The sequence below is a fragment of the Thalassophryne amazonica genome, chromosome 5, assembly GCF_902500255.1.
Source record: "Thalassophryne amazonica chromosome 5, fThaAma1.1, whole genome shotgun sequence".
Lineage (NCBI taxonomy): Eukaryota > Metazoa > Chordata > Actinopteri > Batrachoidiformes > Batrachoididae > Thalassophryne > Thalassophryne amazonica.
This window is the reverse complement of record NC_047107.1, coordinates 6,285,231-6,303,530: the sequence shown is the minus strand read 5'-3', so window position 1 is coordinate 6,303,530 and position 18,300 is coordinate 6,285,231. Positions and strand designations below refer to the sequence as shown.

The window sequence follows — 18,300 nt, the reverse complement described above, 5'->3', positions numbered from 1 at the left end:
AACCTGTGAGACACATCGAAGTGGACACGGTTCGAAAAACTAAGCTGGTTTTCGGTGAAAATTTTAACCGCTGATGAGAGATTTTGAGGTGATACTGTCGCTTTAAGGACTTCCCACGGAGCGAGACATCGCGCAGCGGTCCCAGGCGCCATCGTCAGCCTGTTTCAAGCTGAAAACCTCCACATTTCAGGCTCTATTGATCCAGGACGTCGTGAGAGAACAGAGAAGTTTCAGAAGAAGTCGGTTTCAGCATTTTATCCGGATATTCCACTGTTAAAGGAGATTTTTTTAATGAAAGACGTGCGGTCGGATTGCAGCGTCGGCTCGCAGCCGCCGCGACCCTCCGCCACAGGAAAAACACCTCCGTTGGAAGCCTTAAGGACAAGTTGGAACATGTCCAGCTGTTAAACAATTTCTCATATACTCACTCCACTGAAAGTCATCAAAAGCCGCCTGGATTTTACAAATGGTTATCAAAACGGAGGTGTTTTTCCTTTGCCGCCGCGCCGGCTGCGTCCCGACGCGCGGACCTGTCTCAGGGAGCCTGGTTCTGCTGGAGGTTTCTTCCTGTTGGGGGGGAGTTTTTCCTTCCCACTGTCGCCAAATGCTTGGTTACAGGGGGTCGTTTTGACCGTTGGTGTTTTGACGTAATTATTGTATGTCCTTGCCTTACAATATAAAGAGCCTTGGGGCAGCTGTTTGTTGTGATTTGGCGCTATGTAAATAAGATTGATTGATTGATGTGTGTATGTATGTGTATATATGTATGTGTATATGCCTCTACTGGTGGTTGGCTCTCACTGCGGTATTGTATCACTTTCTGTTCCGGAGCACAGCTGTGTTTTGCTGTATCTGTTAGCTCTTTAATCTGCGCAGTTAGATTGATCTAGTTAACTAGATAACGATTTGTTTCACAGTGTAATCTTCACGTGCCTTAACTAAAGCACTCCCTCTGCTGAATCACCTCTAAATTATTTACACATTATTCACTTTGTGTGTTTTTAGGAATCCGCTAGCTTAGCGCAGCTACTAGCTCTTAGCCGGTTTAGCATGGTGGCTTCTCCTGTCTCTCCCGCACTTTTCTGCTCTGGGTGTGAAATGTTTAGTTATTCCTCGGCCTACTTTAACAGTAATGGTACTTGTAATAAGTGTAGCTTATTCATAGCTTTGGAGGCCAGGCTGGGCGAATTGGAGACTCGGCTCCGCACCGTGGAAAATCCTACAGCTGGCCAGGCCCCTGTAGTCGGTGCGGACCAAGGTAGCTTAGCCGCCGTTAGTTCCCCTCCGGCAGATCCCGAGCAGCCGGGAAAGCAGGCCGACTGGGTGACTGTGAGGAGGAAGAGTAGTACTAAACAGTAGCCCCGTGTACACCGCCAACCAGTTCACATTTCTAACCGTTTTTCCCCACTCGGCAACACACCCACCGAGGATCAAACTCTGGTTATTGGCGACTCTTTTTGAGAAATGTGAAGTTAGCGACACCAGCAACCATAGTCAATTGTCTTCCGGGGGCCAGAGCAGGCGACATTGAAGGAAATTTGAAACTGCTGGCTAGGGCTAAGCGTAAATTTGGTAAGATTGTAATTCACGTCGGCAGTAATGACACCCGATTACACCCATCAGAGGTCACTAAAATTAACATTGAATCGGTGTGTAACTTTGCAAAAACAATGTCGGACTCTGTAATTTTCTCTGGGCCCCTCCCCAATCGGACCGGGAGTGACATGTTTAGCCGCATGTTCTCCTTGAATTGCTGGCTGTCTGAGTGGTGTCCAAAAAATGAGGTGGGCTTCATAGATAATTGGCAAAGCTTCTGGGGAAAACCTGGTCTTGTTAGGAGAGACGGCATCCATCCCAATTTGGATGGAGCAGCTCTCATTTCTAGAAATCTGGCCAATTTTCTTAAATCCTCCAAACCGTGACTATCCAGGGTTGGGACCAGGAAGCAGAGTTGTAGTCTTACACACCTCTCTGTAGCTTCTCTCCCCCTGCCATCTCCTCATTACCCCATCCCCGTAGAGACGGTGCCTGCTCCCAGACCACCAATAACCAGCAAAAATCTATTTAAGCATAAAAATTCAAAAAGAAAAAATAATATAGCACCTTCAACTGCACCACAGACTAAAACAGTTAAATGTGGTCTATTAAACATTAGATCTCTCTCTTCTAAGTCCCTGTTAGTAAATGATATAATAATTGATCAACATATTGATTTATTCTGCCTTACAGAAACCTGGTTACAGCAGGATGAATATGTTAGTTTAAATGAGTCAACACTTCATGACTTTCTTTGCTAATAAAATTTTAACTATTAGAGAAAAAATTACTCATAACCATCCCAAAGACATATTGTTCTCTTTGGCTGCTTTCAGTGATGCCGGTATTTGGTTAGACTCTTTCTCTCCGATTGTTCTGTCTGAGTTATTTTCATTAGTTACTTCCTCCAAACCATCAACATGTCTATTAGACCCCATTCCTACCAGGCTGCTCAAGGAAGCCCTACCATTAATTAATGCTTCGGTCTTAAATATGATCAATCTATCTTTATTAGTTGGCTATGTACCACAGGCTTTTAAGGTGGCAGTAATTAAACCATTACTTAAAAAGCCATCACATGACCCAGCTATCTTAGCTAATTATAGGCCAATCTCCAACCTTCCTTTTCTCTCAAAAATTCTTGAAAGGGTAGTTGTAAAACAGGTAACTGATCATCTGCAGAGGAATGGTCTATTTGAAGAGTTTCAGTCAGGGTTTAGAATTCATCATAGTACAGAAACAGCATTAGTGAAGGTTACAAATGATCTTCTTATGGCCCCAGACAGTGGACTCATCTCTGTGCTTGTTCTGTTAGAACTCAGTGGGGTTTTTGATACTGTTGACCATAAAATTTTATTACAGAGATTAGAGCATGCCATAGGTATTAAAGGCACTGCGCTGCAGTGGTTTGAATCATATTTATCTAATAGATTACAATTTGTTCATGTAAATGGGGAATCTTCTTCACAGACTAAGGTTAATTATGGAGTTCCACAAGGTTCTGTGCTAGGACCAATTTTATTCACTTTATACATGCTTCCCTTAGGCAGTATTATTAGACAGCATTGCTTAAATTTTCATTGTTACGCAGATGATACCCAGCTTTATCTATCCATGAAGCCAGAGGACACACACCAATTAGCTAAACTGCAGGATTGTCTTACAGACATAAAGACATGGATGACCTCTAATTTCCTGCTTTCAAACTCAGATAAAACTGAAGTTATTGTACTTGGCCCCACAAATCTTAGAAACATGGTGTCTAACCAGATCCTTACTCTGGATGGCATTACCCTGACCTCTAGTAATACTGTGAGAAATCTTGGAGTCATTTTTGATCAGGATGTCATTCAATGCGCATATTAAGCAAATATGTAGGACTGCTTTTTTGCATTTGCTCAATATCTCTAAAATTAGAAAGGTCTTGTCTGAGTTATGCTGAAAAACTAATTCATGCATTTATTTCCTCTAGGCTGGACTATTGTAATTCATTATTATCAGGTTGTCCTAAAAGTTCCCTGAAAAGCCTTCAGTTAATTCAAAATGCTGCAGCTAGAGTACTGACAGGGACTAGAAGGAGAGAGCATATTTCACCCATATTGGCTTCTCTTCATTGGCTTCCTGTTAATTCTAGAATAGAATTTAAAATTCTTCTTCTTACTTATAAGGTTTTGAATAATCAGGTCCCATCTTATCTTAGGGACCTCATAGTACCATATCACCACAATAGAGCGCTTCGCTCTCAGACTGCAGGCTTACTTGTAGTTCCTAGGGTTTGTAAGAGTAGAATGGGAGGCAGAGCCTTCAGCTTTCAGGCTCCTCTCCTCTGGAACCAGCTCCCAATTCGGATTAGGGAGACAGACACCCTCTCTACTTTTAAGATTAGGCTTAAAACTTTCCTTTTTGCTAAAGCTTATAGTTAGGGCTGGATCAGGTGACCCTGAACCATCCCTTAGTTATGCTGCTATAGACTTAGACTGCTGGGGGGTTCCCATGATGCACTGAGTGTTTCTTTCTCTTTTTGCTCTGTATGCACCACTCTGCATTTAATCATTAGTGTTTGATCTCTGCTCCCCTCCACAGCATGTCTTTTTCCTGATTCTCTCCTTCAGCCCCAACCAGTCCCAGCAGAAGACTGCCCCTACCTGAGCCTGGTTCTGCTGGAGGTTTCTTCCTGTTAAAAGGGAGTTTTTCCTTCCCACTGTCAACAAGTGCTTGCTCACAAGGGGTCGTTTTGACCATTGTGGTTTTTCCGTAATTATTGTATGGCTTTGCCTTACAATATAAAGCGCCTTGGGGCAACTGTTTGTTGTGATTTGGCGTTATATAAATAAAATTGATTTGATATATGTATGTATGTATGTGTATATGTATGTATTTATATATATGTATGTATATATGTGTGTGTTCGTAGTTTGACACAACTGGCATTAGCTCGTTGTCTCAGTCTCGACTTCTTCGACTCTTCATGTTCTTTTTTAAATGAATGCGTTTCACTCTGAACCTGTTGCTTTTGTTCTTTGAAGCTTCTGATTACGGGGTGCGCCTGCCAATCCTGCGCTCCACTCCAGAAGACCAGATTCTGTACCAAACGGAGCGCTACAATGAGGACACATTTGGATATGACGTTCCCATTCGTGAGGAAGGAGACTATATTCTAGTTATGAAGTATGCAGAGGTTTACTTTGCCCAGTCACAACAAAAGGTACGGCGTGTCACGAAACTGTGTTTGTGTCTTCGTTGTTTAAGTTTGTTTTTGTTGTGGTTTTATTTATTGGCAGTTTTTGCTTTTAATGTATGTACTACTCCAGATACTGTTCATGAGCCCAAAGCCAATGTTGACCGAAGCAGTTCCACTTAAGGTGGCCGAACACATGGAATCTAGCCTCAGAGTACCACGCCCTACAAAAAAAAAATGTATGATGACCAACTTGGGGTGCATTACTCCATAGCATCCAGTCATAGCTCATCCAAACTATACCTTTTTGGCATCCCTATGTTCAGACAAATCATGTGGTCTACTTTTCAGAGTGATTCCAGAGTGAGCATTTTTAAATGTTGACCCCTGTGGAATCCTTTATTGACCCTGAACTGGCTACAGTTGCCACACTGGGATGACCAGGATACATTTTTGTGTGGGCCATGGTAAAACTGAGGCTGGATTGTAAGTGGTCCAGATAACCTACCTGACGCTTGGACTAGCATGGTGTTGAAACTGTTCACTGGAAGTTGTTCAAACACCCATCAGTGCATCCAAAATGTGACACCATGAGGGTGGGCAAGCTAATCATGATTTTGCTGATTGCAGGTTTTTGACATCCGTCTAAATGGCCACGTGGTGGTGAAGGACCTGGATATATTTGACCGTGTGGGTCACAGCACAGCGCATGATGAGATAGTACCCTTCACTATTCGGAGGGGCAAGCTGAGTGTGCAGGGGGAAGTGTCCACTTTCAACGGCAAGCTCAGCATCGAGTTTGTGAAGGTGAGTTGTTTTGAAGAGAGTAAGTTGGGCTCATTGGGCACCTCACAGTCAGCAAGAGCTGCTTCATGTCAGTGTCTCCTAGGGATGGGTATCGAGAACCATTCCTTTCGGGTATTGTTAAGAAATGATTCGATACACTGACATCAATAACCTTTTTGCCTAATGATTCCCTTATTGGTCCTTCACAGTGGTTGATTACAGACCCTGCAGTGGGTCTGTAATCAACTTTTCTGCAGCGCGGCTTTGCTTTGAACCTTGAACCAATCGAAGCAGTGATCTGGTGCTTTGTTGATTCATTGTTTTATTTTGCTTTATCTTAATTTTCACCACTAAAACCCTAAAGCGCATATGTCTGTGAGTAATATTTACCTTTTTTATGTTGAACCAACCTGTTATGGTCTTCTGAAACAGTTCATAGATGTATTTTATAACTTAAAAACAAGACTTATGCTAACGCGTTAGCATGTCTATGGCATTTTTAATGTTAAAGTTAGCATTAAGCTGTTCACATCTCAGCAGGTTGTGTGCGCATTTGTTTTCTGTATAATAATTAATGACTCAGCGGTCGTTGTCGTAAAAGAGTCAGATTGTATTTTTTTATTCATATATTAATAACAATAGCAACAAGAACAATCGTAGTAATAATAACTCATAATAACTAATAATGCTACAATTTTAGAGAAAGCGACAAAAAGAACCCGATGAAACAAAAGAAAAGATAAAACCAACTAACAATGAACATAAATAAATAAATATAGAAATAAATGTTTCTTGTGAACACCTAGTGACTCTTACCCCTCCACTTCATCCCTGTTTTATTTAAGTTTAATGACAATTTGTTTCACTCAAACCATATTTTCAATTTGTTATTTTCTTAAGCAATTTCCTCCAGAACTATCTGCCGAGCTAGAAAACTGCTGCATCCTAGTACGAGCAGAATACTAATTTGAAGAAGGAAAGTTGTTTTTTTTTCTCTCTCTCACCAAAATGGATGCTGCACTCACTGCAGTTTATTGTCTGGAATAGTCCCAGATTGCATTTCAGAGCCTCGAGAATTCAAACTTTTTTGTGCGGGCTGGTGTTGGGGGGTAATTTTGGGTTTCACCTTTTTTTTGTTTTTTACCACTTTCGTCCCTGAATATGTCAATCGTGAGTCACTTTTGTGCAGATTAATGTCACTAACTGGGACTCCTGTTTTATTGCGAGAAAGAAACGAGGATCGTCCTCTGTTCTGTTCACACAGCTCCAAACGCTGCGTGGCTCTCTGCAGAGTCAAGTTAGAACGATAGAGTTCAGTAGGAATTAATAACTTCAAAGCGAAACACTGTTTAAATCAAATGACACCTCTTTCCAAATGTTGGAATACAAACAAATTGCAATCGATCAAAACGTTTTTTTCCTCCCAAAACAAGACATCCTGCGCTGACGTGCAGCAGCCAGCTGAGCTCAGCTCAGAGGTATCGAGAGACATTCATGCCAAAATGTCTGAAAGGAAATGCTTTTGACAAAAACTACAGATTTTATTTTTATTTATGTCCAGAGATCTAGGATCCAGTGACCAATTTAAAATGTTGTTGACATAGAAAACCTGTAAAGCCTACTTTTAGTACACAGAAAAGAGGTATTGATAAGGAATCGGCTCAATAAGCGGAATCGATAATGGCATCGATATCAATAAAATCTTATCAATACCCATCCCTAGTGTCTCCACACAGCCAGAAGGTGGTAGCTCAGAATTTATATGACGATAACTGAGTTCTAATGGCCAGATTTTGATTTGATGGCCATCATGCCAGAGTTTGATATTGGCATTAACATTTGTACATGAGGACCTGGGGCCTCATGTACAAAGACTTGTGAGGATTTCCTACTGAAACATGGCGTACGCCAAAATCCAGAAACTGGAGTAAGCACAAAAACATTCAGATGTATCAAAGTGTGCGTACGCATGGATCCAGTAAAGTTCCGTTTGTGCATCTCAATCAATGTGGAATTGAGCGCACATGCATATACACCAGTCTCCTCTCTTTACATGTCCCTATTTAAATATGTGAATTCATGTACAGTTGTATGCAAAGGTTTGGGCACCCCTGATTTTCCTTTATAAATCATTGGTTGTCTGGGTCAGAAATTTCAGTTAAATATATCATATAACAGACAAATGTTGCTGCTCTTTCTGAGGGTTTTAGGCAGGTGAGGGCTGTTTCCTCATTTGAGTTGAATTTATGAAGGCGTAGGCCTCCTCTTTTACACAACTCTTGGGACTCAGTGGACTCAGAAGTGAAATGAAGTTTCTAGTATTTACAGAAAGTGTGCAATAATTATTTCAACAAAATTAGGCAGGTGCATAAATTTAAGCTAAAGCGAAGGATGGTGAGAACAGTCATAGTCAACCCACAGACCTGCTCCAAAGACATACAACATGATCTTGCTGTAGATAGTGTCTCTGTGCATCGTTCAACTATACAGCGTACTTTGCACAAAGAGATACTGTATGATGGCGTACTTTTCACAGAGATACTGTATGATGCTGTAATGCAGAAGAAGCCTTTTCTGTGTACACACCAGAAACAGAGTCGCTTGAGGTATGCTAAAGCACATTTGGACAAGCCAGCTTCATTGTGGAATAAGTTGCTGTGGACTGATGAAACTAAAACTGAGTTATTTGGACATAACGAGGGGCAGTATGGATGGCTGAAAAAGAACACAACTTTCCAAGAAAAACACTTGCTGCCTGCAGTAAAATTTGGAGCTGCTTCTATCATGCAGCTGTGTGGCCAGTGCAGGTACTGGGAATCTTGTTAAAGTTGGGGGTCACATGGATTCCAGTCAATATCAGCAGATTCTTGAGAACAATGTTCATGAATCAGTGACAAAGTTGAAGTTGTGCCGGGGCTGGATCTTTCAACAAGGGTGCCCAAATTTATGCACCTGCCTAATTTTGTTTAAATAATTATTGCACACTTTCTGTAAATCCTATGAACTTCATTTCACTTCTCAAATATCACTGTGTTTGTCTGCTATATGATATATTTAACTGAAATTGCTGATCCAAACAACCAATGATTTATAAAGGAAAATCATGGAAATCATCAGGGGTGCCCAAACTTTTATATACAGCTGTAAATAGGTCCTGGGAGCTGGGAATCCCCACTCTGTCAAATCAGTCATCATGAACACAAAAGAAATTTTACCGAGTCTGAGCTACAGATGACTGGACATGATGCGGAGACACACAGGGATAGTTTATTTAGTACCCTGTCAAATAGAATAAACATAAAATTGGAGAAATGTTAGTGTGTGTGTGTGTGTGTGTGTGTGTGTGTGTGTGTGTGTGTGTGTGTGTGTGTGTGTGTGTGTGTGTGTGTGTGTGTGTGTGTGTGTGTGTGTGTGTGTGTGTGTGTGTGTGAGACCCCTGTTAGTTCAGACCAGCGCACACACATGGAAGTTAAGATATTAGGTGCGCCGGCTGACAGTGTGTGACACACACGACTTTACCATGCGTTTATTGATAAATACTGAACACGGAGACAATCGGGGGCCTGTTAAGAATCTTCAGCTCTTGTTTCACCATCAAGAAAAAGAAAACACTAACAGTAGTAACAAAAAACATATTTGAATGTGCACGTGCTCAAATGTGGCCATGCTGGTTTTTGTTCGGTGCAGTTACATGAATAAACTACTTACCCATGCAGCCACCCATCGCGCACTGTGCCAGCTTCTAGCCTGTTCCCAAACCAATGCATTTGCGCATCACATATGATTTGAACATAGATGGAATGAAAATGTTTCCAATTAACAAAAACAAATTCATCATATGATGGTGCCTTTATGGCAAACTGTGTGCAGTCGATAGCTCTGAGTATATTAGAGAAACCAGCTCTCACTGAAGATTGTGCTTTAATGTCGGCCTGTTCAACAGCATTGTTTGGGAATGTGATGTACCTGGATGACATTCAGATGATTGTGTTCACACAGCTGGCATGACTCAGCTCAAGGTTGACTGGCACACTCCTGACTGATCGACCAGCTCTCGCTGGAATGCCCCTGTTGCCAGGAAGCCCAGTGTGGTCAGCACCTGTGTGGGCACAGACAACCCCTGGCTCCTCGCCATATTGTGCTCTTGGCCATCCGCAGTTCTGTGCACAACTCCAGTAACAGTGACCTCAGTAAACAAAATCGGTTTATGAGCCAATTGTCGTCATTTGCAAGTAAATCCTTGCGTTCCCTGAATACTCGCTCATGTCGGATTGCACCATTTGCAAGGTCCTCTAAAAACGCCTACACAGCCACTGTTAGTGCCATTTTAATCATCGCTTTGCGCATGCTTTTATATTCACCCATATAATTGCAAACACGTGGGTGTCTTAATCACTCATCAGTGTGTCTCTGATGTGCACATCGCTCTGATGACTTCATGTTTTCCCTCTATGTGTCACCAGTGGACCAAAAGCTGTAGAAACCTGACAGCCAGGATTTTTGCATGACGCACATTTCCACGGTCATTTAATTTTTTATATATCTGAACGTTAGCGTGGAGACGGACGTACGCTACGTTTTTGTGCATACGTAGCCTTTGTACAAGAGGCCCCTGGGCTGAAGCTCCAGACAGCCGGACTTGTGATGGCGCCTGTGTGGAACTGCGCCTGTAAATGATTCACCTCACTTCTTCCTGTGGACAAAGTTTCCTGTTATCAGCATAAATTAGAAACAACTGCTACAGCGTACTTGCCACATATCTCATATTCCAGCAGATTCAGCTTTACATCATGCGGACAGCTGGACTGACTGATGTGGGGCTTCCAGAGGACTGTCTGAGCCGTGCTCTGCTCAGGGTCTCTGGTCTTTGTTGACATTACGGTGCACCGGTAGTCATCAGTGGGTTGCGCAAGATCGCAAGGCTGCTTCTTACAACTGCAGGGTGGCATAATTCAGAAAGCTGGCATATATAACAGAGTTTTAAGGTTTCTTTTTTTTTCTTTTTCCTGTAGTGACCCTTTATATTTCTGGCTCCATGACCTGCTTTGCTGGGTTGTTTTGTTTGTTTATTTTCAGACCTATAACAATTTCGACCTGCTGAAATATTTCAGGCACGAGTGTTTGTTTTCTCCTCTGGTTCAGCAAGAATCTACCTGCACCACGTTTGTACTTATGCCGTTTAATCATAGTGTAATAAATTTAGGACGTCAGCTGTTTGTGACGGGCGTATCCTCTCAGTCACCGTTTTCATGAAATTACTGTTTCAGCTCAGTACTGACATGTGGTCTGGTATTACAGCTGCTTTGTGGTTGTGAACTGAGGCTTGTTATTATGCCCCCAATCAGCGAAGTTGAGGGGACATCATGTTTTCACCCCATCCATCTGTCCGGGCAGCCGCCTGCACACTGTGTGATTGAAACGTTGGTGGTTTTGTATTGGGGGAAGTATCCTTTTGAAAATGGTCTTTGTCTGTTATCCAGTATGGCCACTACAGACTCTATCTTGAGTTTAGCTCCCATCTAATAAGTGAAGAAACCATTTGTTGGTAATGTGTTTGGGGTGTGTCCTTTTGAAAACAGGACTCGGTATACAACATATAAATTATAAATGCAAATCTTTCACAATACCAGGTTCCATCCAGGGCTGTGAAGACTCCGCGGATCCACGGAATTCCGCAGATTTCATCATGGGGAGGGGTGCGGGTGTGTCAGTGTTGTACTCTTTAATTGTGATCGTTACTGAGTTTTTAAAATGCTTATTGCAAAGCATTCTCTTTTTTTACGACATCATGCAAGTTTTATAAGTCCGTGGACACTGATCTGTGTGTTACAGATACAAATCAGTTTCCTAGCATCTGCGGAGTTTCGAGGAAAATAAATGCCACTGAAAGCCTGGCTGTTACGACAGTTGTCGTAAAGCGGGACTGGTTGGTTGCTGCGGTGATGCTGTGTGGCTCCTGTGCAAAGCTAGCTGAATGTAGCATGTGGACATCACAGACTTTTAGAACTTTCAAGTTTTTAAAAGAAGAATTTTGCAGCATGTCTGTGTCACGGAGCGACATCAGACAGAGCGAAGATGGTGAGAAAGACATTTTGAAAAAGTGTGGTAAGGACAAGAATCCGTGGAATTGTTGCTGGCTTCATCAACACACCTGAAAGATAAACGGGAAAAGCGAACTGGTAAGAATTTTTTCTCTCTCTCTGGAAAATAAACATTGTGCTGTTCAAACAGAATTTCAGAAAAGATTGTGCCTTTTTTTCTTTCATTAATCTAGACTTTCTTTGATTGAAAAAAAGACATTGTGGCTTTGAATGAATTTAGGCTACATGAATTTACACAACAGTGTAAATTAGTTTTTATTAATGTAGACTTTTTTCATGGGAAAAAAGACATTGTGGCTTTGAGTGGATTTACAGGAATTTACACAAGAATGTGTGGCTTTTTACTATAAGGTATATTATTGATATTTTACCCTGATTTTTTTTTAAATATTCTACAATCTACCCCCTGCGAATTTTCCTCAGATTTCACAATTTTCATTTCACAGCCCTGGTTCCATCATTTGCTCTGGAAATAATGTCAATTTCACCTTGACTAGACAACCGTACACTGAATTAGCATATGAACGGGGCCGTGTGCCACACTTTGTGTTGCTCTTTTTTCGTAACTATTTTACGTAACTTTCAATGAATACTTTCACATTCAAATGATTTTTAATCCTTCTTACAATTCATTACTTACTAAACTTGAGGTATATTAACCTGAGAACTGTCTACATTTGCAGTTGTTTTGTCTTTTCCTTATAAATCAATCAATCAATCAATTTTTTTTATATAGCGCCAAATCACAACAAACAGTTGCCCCAAGGCGCCTTATATTGTAAGGCAAGGCCATACAATAATTATGTAAAACCCCAACGGTCAAAACGACCCCCTGTGAGCAAGCACTTGGCTAAGGAAAAACTCCCTTTTAACAGGAAGAAACCTCCAGCAGAACCAGGCTCAGGGAGGGGCAGTCTTCTGCTGGGACTGGTTGGGGCTGAGGGAGAGAACCAGGAAAAAGACATGCTGTGGAGGGGAGCAGAGATCGATCACTAATGATTAAATGCAGAGTGATGCATACAGAGCAAAAAGAGAAAGAAACAGTGCATCATGGGAACCCCCCAGCAGTCTACGTCTATAGCAGCATAACTAAGGGATGGTTCAGGGTCACCTGATCCAGCCCTAACTATAAGCTTTAGCAAAAAGGAAAGTTTTAAGCCTAATCTTAAAAGTAGAGAGGGTGTCTGTCTCCCTGATCTGAATTGGGAGCTGGTTCCACAGGAGAGGAGCCTGAAAGCTGAAGGCTCTGCCTCCCATTCTACTCTTACAAACCCCAGGAACTACAAGTAAGCCTGCAGTCTGAGAGCGAAGCACTCTATTGGGGTGATATGGTACTACGAGGTCCCTAAGATAAGATGGGACCTGATTATTCAAAACCTTATAAGTAATAAGAAGAATTTTAAATTCTATTCTAGAATTAACAGGAAGCCAATGAAGAGAGGCCAATATGGGTGAGATATGCTCTCTCCTTCTAGTCCCCGTTAGTACTCTAGCTGCAGCATTTTGAATTAACTGAAGGCTTTTTAGGGAACTTTTAGGACAACCTGATAATAATGAATTACAATAGTCCAGCCTAGAGGAAATAAATGCATGAATTAGTTTTTCAGCATCACTCTGAGACAAGACCTTTCTAATTTTAGAGATATTGCGTAAATGCAAAAAAGCAGTCCTACATATTTGTTTAATATGCGCTTTGAATGACATATCCTGATCAAAAATGACTCCAAGATTTCTCACAGTATTACTAGAGGTCATGGTAATGCCATCCAGAGTAAGGATCTGGTTAGACACCATGTTTCTAAGATTTGTGGGGCCAAGTACAATAACTTCAGTTTTATCTGAGTTTAAAAGCAGGAAACTAGAGGTCATCCATGTCTTTATGTCTGTAAGACAATCCTGCAGTTTAGCTAATTGGTGTGTGTCCTCTGGCTTCATGGATAGATAAAGCTGGGTATCATCTGTGTAACAATGAAAATTTAAGCAATACCGTCTAATAATACTGCCTAAGGGAAGCATGTATAAAGTGAATAAAATTGGTCCTAGCACAGAACCTTGTGGAACTCCATAATTAACTTTAGTCTGTGAAGAAGATTCCCCATTTACATGAACAAATTGTAATCTATTAGACAAATATGATTCAAACCACCGCAGCGCAGTGCCTTTAATACCTACGGCATGCTCTAATCTCTGTAATAAATTTTATGGTCAACAGTATCAAAAGCAGCACTGAGGTCTAACAGAACAAGCACAGAGATGAGTCCACTGTCCGAGGCCAAGATCATTTGAAAAAGAGTGACTTTTTATTCCACTGTTGCTGTGGTGTGGTGTGGTTGTCCCATTTTTATACATCCTTAAACAATGTGAGGTAAATTTGGGGGCACAGGTATCACGGGGTACCAGCCGTGGTTGGGAGAGTAACCTGAGATGGACCGGTGTCCTGTCCGTGGGGAGTCACAGACCTCTCGTCCACTTCACACAACTGAATGTGGAGATAAGAAGCAGCACCAACGGGCCTCGGATATACGAGGACTTAATCTTCTTCATCAGACCATCATTATGGTCACAGCCAGTGTGTTAAACCAGACTGGTGCAGCCACCCGTTGGACAGTTTTCCTGAAACGGTGCCGGTTGTTCCCTTTAAACAAATTTGATCCCATGCAAGTTTATTTTTGTTGCTCTGACAACCAATGCAGCATCTTTTAAAAGAACCAAAAGATCCGGTATCACACCAGAATGTCAATCTGACAAACGAGGTGATCCACATACAAAGACCCATGGCCCTGGTTTGAGATCATTCACTGCGGCATTATGGGAGAAAGTCAAGTTTATGTTCTCCATCTTCAACATTCTGACCTTGGCTTGTTCTCTTTTCATCAGGGTTACTATGACAACCCAAAGATCTGCGCTCTTTATGTCATGAAGGGGACTTTAGAGGGTGAGTCTTTTGAGACATCAGGTCTCGCACCGTTATGTCCCACTTCAGCGCTTTAGCGTCACTTTTGACCTTAAGCGTGTTCTTCTCTCACCTTTGCAGATGTACCAAAACTTCAGCCTCACCCTGGTCTGGAGAAGCCTGAAGGAGAAGACTATGATGATGAAGATGAAAGTGAAGGAGGTGAGGAAGGTGGTAAGAAGATCTCACCAGGTTCCAAGCCCAGGGTTCAGTCTGGTCCCCGAACACCAAATCCGTATGCAGCCGACAACAGCAGTTTAATGTTTCCCATCCTGGTGGCATTCGGGGTGTTCATTCCCACGCTGTTCTGCCTCTGTCGACTCTGAGTGAAACTGAACTATTGGTCGAGGAGAAGTCAGGAGGCCAAGAGGAACCAGGGACTACGAGGAGGGCAGGAGGAGGAGGGAGGGGTCAGAGTGATAGCAACAGTGCAGGAGAGAGTGAGAAAAATCATCCTGGCGGAGGACAAAGAGATGGCAGCGTCTCAGAAAGCTACTGTGCCAGGAAGCACGCTGTGTGGTCGACGACATCAAAGGCTGTGTAGAAAGTGTGTGCTGTGTGCGTCTTGGTTGTTTTGCATCCACTTATTTGAATGGTTTTAACTATTTTCACACAGGTCGCCACACCGGTCATCACGGTTTGAGCAGCTGAAGGACGTGCAGGAGAACTTTGGGCCTATTTTCTAAATGAGAAGTTTTGTACTGAGTGTAGCAAGGAAGCACATTTAGTTTCACACTCCTGCTGAGTCTGCTCAGAAGTGATACCTTAAAATGGGTGAATTTGATGGAATTTGGTGCATCAGATATAAACGGTTATTGGAGGTGCGGCCTGCTATTTAAGAGGGTCCCGTTTTTTGTTTTTTCTCAGCTTGCAGTTTTGTTTTTCCACCCACTTGTACTTCAGCACGTTGTCATTTGTCAGACGTGTCGCCAAAAGGAGAAACAGTTGAAGCAGCTGCTGGCCTCACTTCCTGTCTAAACCAGCTTGCCTTCCTGAATCACTTCGGTAGATAATGTAGTTCAGCCCCATAACAAGCGTCTAGTCAACAGCAGTCACAAGTCAGGATTGTGTTTTCTGTAGCCTGAGAGAAGGCGGAAGCGTGCTTCACTGTGGACCACCTGTGGGCTTACAGAAGCCTCCGTGTGTTTTCTTCTTTCTACGGCCAGCAACCGATCGATCAATTCCTTGTCCTCATGCAAGCATCAGATCCTGTGGTTTCTTCATTGTAGTGAAGCTTTTTTGTCTTCTGCACATCCCTGGAAAAAATAATGTGAATAACTTTCAAAAGGCTCGTAGAAGGAAGAAACACACATGCATGGTGTACTGATACCGTGGTGTCGGAACACGAGACCACGGCATTGAGGTTTTTGGCACGTTAACAGGTGGTCAGGTGACGCTGTAGTTTTTCTCCCCACAGGTGAGATGCTGAAGCTGAATCGACGTCTTCAGCTCACTGTTTGTTCGACCTTTCCTTAATTATGCATCTTTGGCCATTTGGTTCCTCCAAAGATTTTTTTTTTTTTTTTAATTGGGCAAATCTTCTTGAATTGGACATTGTGATGCAGTTGTGGGAAAAATGGGAATATTTTATTGATTTTGTTTTTGAGGATGAAAATATTTGGCACTTTTCACATTAGTGACAAATTGTGATGTTTGTAGTTGTTTCTTTAACTTCAGGACATTAGTTAAAATTGTGATTTCAAGCTGAATATCGGTGATGAGTCTTGAGCTTTAGTTACCATATTTTCCAGAGTATAAGTTAAAATCTGTCCGAAAAAGCCTCTTGAGGGGGGGGAACATAAGTTTTACTTTTTCTATATGTAGAACTTGCTTTCTACTACACTAGTTCCATAGAGGTTAGTTTAACAAAACAGGACCACAGTGTAGCACACATGCGCAAAACAGCATGTGATGTTACTTAACAGAAGGACTTTCCATAAGTAACCAAGGTGGACAAATAAATGTGTGTTGGATGACATGTTGGATATTATTTGCTGCAGTTTGTATAGATGGAGCCATCAGATGGATGTGAATGAAGAAGCAAACACAGGACAGGAAGCACTCAGCTTGTGGTAAATAGCTTAAGTTATTAAAAAAAATGCACAGAATGAACAAATGACTGTGTGATGGACAACATATTGGATGTTATTTGATGCAGGTGAACATTAGTTCATTTTTTGGTTGTTTTTTTAAAGTCAGGTCTTTAAAGCTGTACAGCCTTTCAATTTTACACAATTTAAGTCTAAAAAGAAATTTCCTTGGCTCCACTATAAATTTATTGGCCTTTAAATAGGGGATTCATAATATATTGACACTATGATCAAAATTTGAGTTGTCTGGAAAGAATGTATAAATAATTCCCCTGAAATAGAAAATTTCAAAACTGCACATGACCTTGAACTACTTACGGTAGTGACCCATCAGTCTATGATAGTGATGTTATAGATCATGTGGGGTCTACCTCTGACTTGCGCAAGGGCTGCTGGGTGGCAGCCAATTAGAGAGGCACGGTGACATACCTGTGATAAGGTAAGCCAACTGGCCAAAAACAGTGCATATACAAGCATATACACTGAACAAAAATATCAATGCAACACTTTTGTTTTTGCTCCCATTTTTCAGCTGAACTCGAAGATCTCAAAAATTTTCTACGTACACAAAAGACCTATTTCTCTCAAATATTGTTCATAAATCTGTCTAAATCTGTGTTAGTGAGCACTTCTCTTTTGCTGAGATAATCCATCCCACCTCACAGGTGTGGCATATCAAGATACTGATTAGACAGTATGATTATTGCACAGGTGTGCCTTAGGCTGGCTACAGTAAAATGCCACTTTGAAATGTTCAGTTTTAACACACAGCACAATGCCACAGATGTTGCAAGTTTTGAAGAAGCGTGGAATTGGCATGTTGACTGCAGGACTGTCCATCAGAGTTGTTGCCTGTGAATTGAATGTTCTCTACCATAAATCAGGGAGAAGTAAACACTTGTAAATTAAAAAAAAAAAAATGCTGTTTTTGTAACCAGATACCTCTGAAGTGACACACTGACATCTTACGGATGTCAGTGTACACGCCTTATGTACGTGTGTTACACGAAGTCAAAGCTAATTTCAAACCTCATGAATGTGCACATGTACACCCGTCTGCAGACGGCATTAAAAGGAAAATTAAATATTCCTTATGAAATTCCCTCAGATAAATATGCTGTCTCCATTAAAATGAGCCCTAATTTTGTAGCATATTTCAATGTTATAACTGTTGGATTTCAGGAGAAACTAAGTTTTGTCAGTTTAGTGAAATTTGAAAGGCTGTACAGCTTTAATTTGGGATTAAGTGCCTCCTTTCTTTCACTCGGGGTCACTGCAGCCTGTTGATTTACTGCAGGGTTTTATGCCACATGTCCTCACTGATGCAGCGTCATGTTACCTGGAAACTGGACAGGGATGATCTTGAACTGGGATCCTTCCACACTGGAAACAGGCCCACTTGACCACCACCCTTGCTTTGAAATAAGTACTTATTTTTATTCTTAATAATAATGAATATGTGAATTTTGAATATATTAAAAACTTTTTAAAAATCCTAAACAGGGACTTATACTCTGTGAAAATACGGTGTGTATTGTCTAAGAACCGGCTGCTCCAGTTCACATTTAGAGCTAAAATGTGTCAAGAATGTGTCACACTCACTGCTTTATTTTTTGAAAAAGTTCTGGTTGATGTTCCAGTTCAGAATCTGTGGAG

General features: G+C 41.6%; 2 protein-coding genes across 2 annotated transcripts in view; one reads left to right on the top strand and one right to left on the bottom strand.

Annotated features, from left to right (window-relative positions):
• Nucleotides 1–16,324, top strand: part of mlec (malectin) — a 41,077-nt gene extending 24,753 nt beyond the window's left edge. The window contains exons 3-6 of the mRNA XM_034169689.1: nt 4,563–4,741; nt 5,345–5,521; nt 14,479–14,536; nt 14,636–16,324. Of these exons, the coding sequence (XP_034025580.1) occupies nt 4,563–4,741; nt 5,345–5,521; nt 14,479–14,536; nt 14,636–14,880 (659 nt within the window). The 3' untranslated portion in view covers nt 14,881–16,324. The remainder of the gene's footprint in view (nt 1–4,562; nt 4,742–5,344; nt 5,522–14,478; nt 14,537–14,635) is intronic.
• Nucleotides 5,539–18,300, bottom strand: part of si:ch211-170d8.2 (uncharacterized protein LOC571755 homolog) — a 33,343-nt gene continuing 20,581 nt past the window's right edge. Inside the window, exon 5 of the transcript XR_004560608.1 lies at nt 5,539–5,550. The gene's annotated coding sequence lies outside the window, so the exon portion shown is untranslated. The remainder of the gene's footprint in view (nt 5,551–18,300) is intronic.